The 9,157-nt window shown below is 57.0% G+C and overlaps 1 protein-coding gene across 1 annotated transcript in view; it reads left to right on the top strand.

Annotated features, from left to right (window-relative positions):
- Positions 1–2,286: 2,286 nt before the first annotated feature.
- Positions 2,287–9,157, top strand: part of FRMPD3 (FERM and PDZ domain containing 3) — a gene marked incomplete at its 5' end in the record, with an annotated part of 81,642 nt that continues 74,771 nt past the window's right edge. The window contains 2 exons of the mRNA XM_032392772.1: positions 2,287–2,339; positions 2,935–3,052. Coding sequence (XP_032248663.1) covers positions 2,287–2,339; positions 2,935–3,052 — 171 coding nt within the window. The remainder of the gene's footprint in view (positions 2,340–2,934; positions 3,053–9,157) is intronic.

The raw sequence follows: 9,157 nt of genomic DNA, 5'->3' as shown, positions 1-9,157 counted from the left end.
CAGCCGGCCCAGGGAAGAAGATTCGGGCTGAGGTAGGCATGGGGACTCAGAGTAAGGATCTGAATCCAGGGCCCAGGCCACCCTGGGGGGGGGGGGGGGGGGGGGGGGGGGGGGGGGGGGAAGGGCAAAGAAGGAGTGTTCGGTATGCCCACACCCAAAGCTTCCATCACACCCTGGCTCGGGTGCTCAGGAAGCATTTCTCCAGGAGAGGGTACTGTGACCCAGGAGACCTGAATCACGGCTGTGTGGCCCACGCAGGGGAGAAGGGCAGGAGAGTGAAGGATAACATCAGGCTGTCTGGAGTGGCCGCAGGGGCACTTTATTAAGAGGAGCAGCCTGGGTGAGATGGATGTGACAAGGGAATCTATGAAGACATGGAGAGGAGCCTCAGTGGCAAGAGGAATGGGCTCCAAGACTGCCAAGGGAGGCTGAGTGTGTGGAGTCGTCCTGTTCGGGGGGGGCCCCCCCCAGGGACCTGCTGGGGGGAGGCATCCTGGCCCAAAGCTGGGCTCCTTTCTGTTGCCGCCTCTGACTTCCGTTCTCGTTTGGCTCCAGAGCCCGGCAGAGCAGGTCCGGGCTTGGCTGGCCATGGAGCCCAGGCTCCTGAGCCCCTTCTTGTTCCTTATCAGTTCTAGCACTTTCTTAGGGAACGGCCTTCAGGGTGACGGTCTGGTGGGAAGGGGGAGAGGGAGGAAAGAAGCTATCGGATCTGTCTGGAAAGGGTTTGCCTGGTGTTTCCTTAGAGTCTGTGTTTACTTGGGGTAGCAGGGGGTCGGGGAGAGTGCTTGGGGGAACTTCAGCGATTTAGCTTGAAGCTGCATTTGCATAGCAAGCACGGTATTGTAATTTAGATTGGAGGTCTATTTAGGTTGGGGTGGCTTGCTGGGGTGAGCTGAGCCAGCTGAAGACCCTCCCAGAGGCTCCACTCGTTCTGTTGTAGATCTCAGCCAGCCAGGCCAACCCAGAACCCCTAGCTTCCCCCCAAAGAGAGCATCCACCCTCAAGGCCACCTTCGGGTGTCTGGCATAAGCCCCTTGCTTCCTAAAGGGGTGTCTCTGGAGGCCTCAAAGCGGTTTCTACCCAGACGCGTGTGGTCCTGGGCTGCGTGGGCTCCGGTGGGGGGAGGACGCCGCTGTTGCCAGGAATTAGAGACCCAGAGCCAAGACTGTCCCCTGGGTCCACTCAAGTCCCTCAAACAATCTCCCTGGCTTAAGGCCAGGCCATCACTAACCCGAGTGTCAGGGGCACTGCTGAGGGAGGACGATATTTCACAGAGCAGAGCTCCTGCCCAGGTGCAGGATTGGTGATTCGGGGAAGATGAAATTCAGGGCAATCAATTTGGGAGAGTCAGCCAGGAATTCTTTTAAGCTTTACTTCCCAGCAGCCTCGCTCCCACCTCGGAGAGGGACTAATCCCTGACATTTGTCTAGTGGCTTTATACTTTTCAAAGCTCCTTCACATCCATTATGTCCATTGAGCCTCACAAACACCCCAGTGAATGAGGACAGGAAGGTGTTATTACTCCTGTTTGACCAACAAGAAAGCTGAGGTCTCAAAAGGATGCATGACTCATCCAGGGTCACACAGCTGTTTAGTCAAAGAACTCCGACTTAAAATCTGTTTCCTAACTTCCAGCCCTGTGTGCGTCCCACCTCCCATGGGTGCCGACGCCCCCACAGAATCGTGGAGGTGCCCAGCACCTGGCATGGCGCCTGGCACACGATAGATGCTAATAAAAATTTGCTAAATGAATGACTGGGTGGATAAGCAGGAACGGGGCAGGGAGGAATACAAACTGCTCCTTTTTGTCATCAGAACGGAAGGACGGGAATACTGTGTTGTCTCATCGTTTTGACCAGAAAGGAAGGAGTAAGAGATCGTCCCATTTCACAGATGTCATTGTCAAGGCAGGAAGATGAAGGTACCTCCCTTAGGGAAGCCACAAGGCTTAATCTCCCCACCGGCTGCTTTCTACTCACACTTGAAAGAGGAATGAGTGGTGTGGGCCCTCACTCCACGACCAGGAAGGAGTTACAATCAGCCCTATAGGAAGAGCACCCTCCGCACCCTGTCCCTGTGAGGCTCTTCTCCACCCCTCCCCTGCCAGAGGCTCCCTGAGAACACTGGCTGCTGGCTCCCTTAGGGCCTCTGCACCCCCCACCTTTGATCCTTCTAGCATAACCCAGACCTCACAGGCTCGGTGCCTCTCTCCTGTATGGCACCCGGACCAAGACTACCTCCTCTGCCTTCTCCTGTGTCCCACAAGGCCTGGCACACAGTAGGTGACTTGTCTGGGGTGAAGAGGGATGGCCACTCCCTGGCACTAGGCACTGCAGACAGTAAGTATCCTGCCTCCCAGGGTCCCCGCCTCCGCCCTCCCCAGCAAACCGGCCTGGAGTTGCCACTTGTCCCTAGTCCTGTCACAGAAAGGGGGAAGCGGGAAGTGGAGACGCGGGTATTCCGATGTTGCTTTGCAGTAGCACAGAGTGGCTTCTGAGGCAGGCGGCAGCGAATCTGAGATCCCTCCGATTTCGAATGTTGCCCCCCCCCCGACTTATTACTAGCCCGTGTATCTGGAGTTATTTGCTTCGCTCCCCTGGACGTCGGTTTTAATTTCTGTGAGCTGGGGAGGATGCCGGGGTGGGAATATGGATGTAGGGCACGGGGGCCGGCCCCGGCGGCAGCTGGATTATCCGCACGGCCCCTCCCCGGCTCCCCCGCGGGGGCCCCCCCGGCCAGAGGGAGGTGGGGGGGGCTCCTCCGCGGCGGATTGCGGGCGGCCGAGAGGCAGCAGACGCGGTGTTTACCAGCGGCCTCGCTGGTTCGCCACCTCAGCCGCGGCTCTGGGGCCGAGCCAGTCGCCTCCTTCTTTAAGATTCTGCTCACAGCCGGGGCTGGGTTTCTAAGGCAGGCGTGATCTTTCTCTTCCTACAGACGCCGCTGCCGCTACGGTCGGCGCGGGGCACAGCCGGGGGCAGCGCGAGGGGAAGACGGCGACAGGGCTCCCGGGGCCGGGCAGCCGCCCAGCCCCGGCCCGGAGAGGGCCCCGACAGTAAGTACGGCGCTCCGAGCAGCCGGGGTCGGGCTCGCCTGGGAAGGGGCCCGAAAGCGGGGCACCCGGCCGCGGAGGCTGGGGGCTGGAGGGGAGGGGCCGGGGGGAGGGGGGTGGCGGCCGGCAGCCGGGCGCTCGGGTCCCCGCCGGGCCCCTCGGAGTGACTCCCGGCGGCGCGGGCACAGGCCCCCGGTCCCGGGCGCGCGGCCCCTGGGCGCCCGCAGTCGATGGCCGGAGTTGGCACGTCGGGAGCCCACCTCCCTCCACCCCGCCCGGAGCCCCGAGCCCCCAGGGAGCCGTTCCGGGCGTCGGGCTGCCCGCGGGGCCCCTTCGCCGCACCGCCCGCGAGGAGACTGGAAGACAGTCTGCGCGGGGCTGAGGATGTGGACGCCCGTGGAAAAGTGGCGGCGTGAGCGGGAAGTTTTCCGCCGGAGGGGGGGAGCGAGGAGGGAGGGCAGGAGCGAGGAAAGCGGGAAGCCGGGAGGGCAGTCCCCGGCGAGGGGGGCAAGGGCGACCCCTCCTGGGGCTCGGGCCTCGCTCCCCCCCCCCGCTGTTCCCCACGCGGGGCTCCCCCCGCCCCAGGCTATCTTGCCCACCACCCTCGCATCTACCCCCGGGCGAGGAGCCCCCCGGTGTTGGCGGCAGCGCCTGGGCTTCCAGGCGCTCTGTCCCCAGGACCCCGGCTTCCCCAGGGCCCTGGCGCCCTGGCTGGCCTGCCCTCCCTCGAGTGCTCTCAGCGCTCACGCAGCGTCATGAGGCTGAGAAACAAGACCACCAAATGAGGTGGTGCGTTACTTGTAGAAACCTTGGCAAATCGGGATATGCAGGCGCATACCTGTCACTTTCTTTTCTTGAGCTGTGTTCCATACAAAGGCGGGGGGGTCGGCTGAGATCACAAAGGTGAGTTTATCCTCAGTCACTTAGTCCCCCGCTCAGAAAAGACCCAGATCTCTCTTCGTTCCTCTGCCCCCAATTCACTCATCTTCAGAGAGTACTGATGATCACAGTAGGTACTGATGCCTTTTGTGCTCAGCACTGTGCTAACAAGCTCTTTAGGTAGCCCTAAGAATCCGTGTACAGTAACAGTAGCTGGCACTCACTCAGAGCTTTCTGTGTGCCTGGCACAGTTGAGAGTGCTTGACATGCATTATATTTAATCTTCACACTGCCCCCCCCCGGGGGGGGGGTAGGTGGATCCTCGTATTATCCCCATTTTACAGATGAGGAAATGGAAGTGATGGAAATTGAAAGGTGGACAAGTCCTGGATCCCGCCGCTGGTGAGAAGCAGAGCCGGGATTTCCACCCCGTCTTACTTCAGCACCCCCACTGTTAACCGCTATAAATGTTCTTTTGGGCTTTGCCAAAGTAGGAAAATGATTCGCTTTCCCCCACAGAAAAGCTAAGTTCTTCTGTAGATCTGAAGTCAGAGCCCAAGGTCCAAAGAGATTTGAACCACCCTCATTACAATCTGTGGAGAAACGCAGACCCAGTGGGCTGCAACGGGACAGCAGATCCTGTTGGTTGGTGCCTGCATCGAACAACGGTAATAACCATTGCTAATAGCCATCATCAACTGAGCACTCACTTTGTATATTTAATCTTTATGGACACACGTTGAAGTAGGTACTAGTAGGAACCCCATTTTATAGATGAGGGAACTGAGACTCAGGAGGTTGAGTAACTTGCCACAGAGTTGGGATTCCAGCCCAGATCCACTACCTCCAGAGTCCAGATGGGAGCTAACCTTTGGCAGATGTGTGTTAGAGGCAGAAATGCCCCCATGACCTCTACCCCAGCTGGGCCCCTTGAGCTCTCTGCCCCCCTCCCCAGCCAGTTGCCTGGAGCTCTGTGCTGTTCCCTCTTTTCCTCAGCCCCCGTTGGCATGAAAGAAGGGATTGTACAGGTTGTAGAAGAAAGGGTTTCCTAAAGAACATGAGGCATTCTGCACGGATTTGGGCTTTGTTGTTGTACTAAGTGTCGTGCCTGTAACATCAATAAGTGGTTCTGCTTTATAAGTTTTATTAATTAGACAAGTGTCTGGTCTGCTGGCTTGGAATTGTTAGTCCAACATTATGGCTCTATCCGAGTACCTCTGTTAGGAATTATTTTCCGAAGTTTTTAGGAGCCTTACTTGCAGTGCTGAGCAAAGCCATCTTCCCACCTCCTGGGGAGGGAGATGGGGCTTGTTTCTTGGCCAGGATTTCAGTAGCAGGAAAGACTTCCGGTACTTGCCTAGTAGAATTGCCCAATGCCTGTTGATAGTCATCCCTCCTTCCCTCAGGGTGGTCCCCGTGGGCTGAACAGAATGTGGCCAGGTCCCAAAGGGAGGGGCTCTTCCTGGTCACATGTGGTCCTGCAGGGGGGCTGCTGGTAGCTAGCTCCCCACCATTGGCCCCTGCCCATTAGATAGAGCTGGCTTCCGTGGGCCCTCTTCAATGTGGGCATAATAAAGTGTGGGAGCTTTGTGACTTTGGTCTCCATTCCCGTGGGTGCTTCCCAGTGCATCTGTTGGAGGTCTAACCTTCCCTCTTCCTTCTGTGATGTGAGAGGGGGGCCTCCCATGTGTAGCTTTTGGGTAATACGTAGGTTGTGTGGCTGGTAACCCGAGTGCTGGGCTGTGTCCCCGTTTGCCAATGTGGCCTCCTCCGAGTGCAGCGCATCAACTCACAAGACTGCATGAAAGGGACCAGTGGGTCACATAAGTCCTCTTCCCTCATTCCCGAAACCAGAAATTGAAAACTCCCTTCAGTTTTGCCTGAATTGGTTCTCTGATTTCTTCTTTTCATCGAGGTGGCTTAAATACCTAGAGGTTTTCCTCTTTCCTGAATCGTCCTTAGTATTCGTTTGCTGTCACATTTGACATTCCTTTCCTGGAATGTCCTTCTCTGCCTTGACCATCTGCTGGACTCCTCCTATTCACCTTCACCACTCAGCTTAGTTTGGGCGTGGGTGTCTGCTGGAAGTCGTGGGGGTGGTAGGCAATGGGCCCTCCTCTGGGCTTTCGTAGCATCCTCTGCTGCCCCTTGTGGTTCCAGGTGACACATGGTTTTATGTTGTTGACATACCTGTCCTCCCCTCCCCCCGCCCACCCCTGCCAGACAGACTGCAGCCTCCCTGAAGGGAGAGACTAGCCTATTTTCTCTTCATGTCTCCAGTACCCAGCACCATGCCCGGGCACATAGGAGGTACTTGGTAAATTTTTGTTGCATCTATGAATAATACATGCATGAATGAATGTATCTAAAAACTGGAGGAAGGAGCCTGTGACTCAAGCAAGGGACTCCGCTATTGTTCCCCTTACAAGAAGGGAGATAGGAGCAGAGCTTGCATTGTTCTGCAATAGAGTCCCAGCTCTGTGGATTTTAATCACTGAAAAAATACAAATACACTGAACTGCCAAAACCCCAAAACGTGAATGCTTGGGGAAGGGCTTTTCTGGTTAATAGAATGTTCTGGGTACCTGAGGGTTAAGCAAAAACAAAAACAAAAACAAAACAAAACAAAAAAAACACTCTTTTTTCCTTACCCTTCTCCTTTCTTTCTAAACTGCCTGATTCTGGTTCTTTACCATAGTGAGTCAAGTCTGGGGTCCATCGTTGAATCTGTGTTGCTGAGTAGGGAGCCTGCAAGTTCTCAGGATCCCCTAGGATTCTGTCTCTCCCCAAGCGTGGTTAGAGAGTAGGGTGCAATCTCCTTACCACCCCCACCCCCACCCAGAGACAAGACCACAGGCCCTTTGAAGTTTGCAAATTGACTGCCGCCACCTCCAAGAAACAGACAGCCCCCCCCACCCCCGCCCAGACTAACAACATAAGGGAGGTGCAGAGTGCTTGGGTGCTAACTCATGCTCTCTGAGATAGTAACTCAGCACCTGCTCTTGCACTTGGCTTGTATTCTTTGGCGGAGGGTTCACCAACCTCCCTCCCCCTTTTCTGATTCCATAGGATCTTCCCTTTTCTTTAGGAAAGACCTTATAATTCCTTCCTCCTTCTCAGCAGGGAGATGCAATCAGGCAGAATAGAAGGGGTCTCGTCCTGAAGCTGTATTTGGCATCTCTGGACACCTCCAGGCGGGGTGATAGGAGTTTACCAGGCCTCTGCTCACATAACCTCTTTTAAGGAGCTGCTTCTTGGCCTGATTCTTGCACTGCCCCCACCCAGGTACTCCTGCATGGACAGCTTGAAGACAGAGCACAGGGGGGATGCCGAGGGTTGCTCTTATCTGCTCCCTCACAGGAGGTCAGCCTGGTGCCTGCTGGGCATGGTGCCTGGGCCTCAGATACCACCTGCATCATGTCAGGCAAGGAGGGGGCAGATGGGCATCGAGGCAAAGCTGTGGGATAGATAGGCCTTTCTTTGTCCAGGTCTAACTACACTGGCCTGCCCATCTCCTCACAAGCTCCCCAAGGGACACTGGAGAGAAGACCTTCTGCCCCAGCAGAGCCAGATGAGAGACAGACAGAGAGAGAGAGAGGAGAGGAGCAAAGGTTTACTCTCAGTCTCCCTGCGTTGGCTTCAGCTTCCTGTTTCCCACTTCACCTCTCCCAGCACCCCCTCCCCCATTCACGCTGTCATCTTCACGCCCCTGCCATCGTCCCCCTACTCCCTTCTGTCTCCAGACCTGCTCTCGGTGTCCTCCCTCTGGACTTGCCCAAATGCGGTCCCTCCTCTAGAAAGCCTTCCCCTGCTGCTTCTGGAAGTCCGCAGAGGGTGGGCAAGGGTGAAGTAAATAACCTCCAAGGTCCCTGCCAACTGTGAGATTTGGCCGTTTGGCCAGGGTCGGGGGCTGGGGACATCCGAGGCTGGTGGCCCAGGTCATGAGTGCCTGACAGCCTCACAGAGAGGAGGAAGACTGCACAGCCAGCTAGCCGAGTAGGCCCCTGTGTGGCTTCAGGAGGCTTTGCTGGGAGCCCCGTACAGCCAGAGCCTGCCAAGCAGCCCCCTGAGGGGCCCTATTTGAGCCCTGGATCTTTGGCTACTGGAAGGAGCTACTTGTTGGGACGTTCCCAGCAGCTCCTGCCCACACCTGCTCCCCCTATCCGGCCTCCAAGCCTTGTTTACAGTTCAGCCCTTGGCCGACTAGAGGCTAGGATCCAAGAGGAGTGAGAGATCTGGGTGGCCAGGGACCGTCTCCTGGCCTAGCATTCTGTGCCAGAGCACTGCAGCCCAGCCTGGCCTCGGAGAGATGTGCTCACCGAGGGGAAGAATTCAGGCCTGCTGCTCCCTTCCCTGCCAACTCCTCTTTTCCCACCATGACCATTCCCTCCCACCTTCCGGAATTCTCTCCCCTTCCAATTTTCTCCTCTCGAGCTCATTCTCTTTGACAAGAAAAAATACAGCTTCCGGTGGCTGGGGCAGGATGGTGTCCTAGGTGTCTTCTTCAAGCTGTTTTGGAGGTGCCCCCTTGCTCACCACGTCCCCATCTTACAGATGGGGAGGGCCGTCAGTGGTGTCCGTATGGCATAATCACAGTGCCCTTCTCCAAAGAGCTTGATCACCCCAAGTCCCATAGCAGAAGGCTCTCGTTGCCAGCCTGGTGGCCCTTTCACAGCTGCGGGAGACTGAGGGAGGAGCTGGGGGTGGCCCACGGGCATTGAGAGAGCAACCTCCAAAGAGCTAATGCAAACTGGAGTTGGTGGCCGTGGGTTCTCTGGTGGGCTTGCCTTCCTCGATCCTGTCCTTTCTCCTTTTACTGTCTCGGAGGCCGTCCTCTTGTCTCATTTCTCCACTTCTGTGTTTTTCTCTGCCTCTTGTCATGCCCCCTCCCCCCCACCCCAGCTTTGCCTGGCCCCCTTTCCTGCCCAGCTGTCTTCCCCTCCATTCCTCGTCCTCTCCCCCTCTGGCTCAATCTCTGCCTCTGCCTCCCTCAGCAGTACTCAGTGTGGTATGTGGAGAGTGGGGGCTGGGGTCCCCAGGGCTCTCCCGAGGAACACGACAACTCCTTTCAGCTCCTGCGAGGATTCCATTGCTCCGGTCCCCCCTCCCCACCGTCTCTGCCAGGGACAGGTGAGTGGGGGCTAAAATGCAAGGACCTCCCCACTAACTCTGCCACAGCTCAGTGGCAGCAGCTTTAGACCTTGTGACCCACGGCGCCATATGGCATCA

This window comes from Phoca vitulina, unplaced genomic scaffold (assembly GCF_004348235.1).
Source record: "Phoca vitulina isolate PV1807 unplaced genomic scaffold, GSC_HSeal_1.0 scaffold69, whole genome shotgun sequence".
Lineage (NCBI taxonomy): Eukaryota > Metazoa > Chordata > Mammalia > Carnivora > Phocidae > Phoca > Phoca vitulina.
Note: the sequence above shows the minus strand (reverse complement) of the source record. Positions and strands in the feature narration are given on the sequence as shown.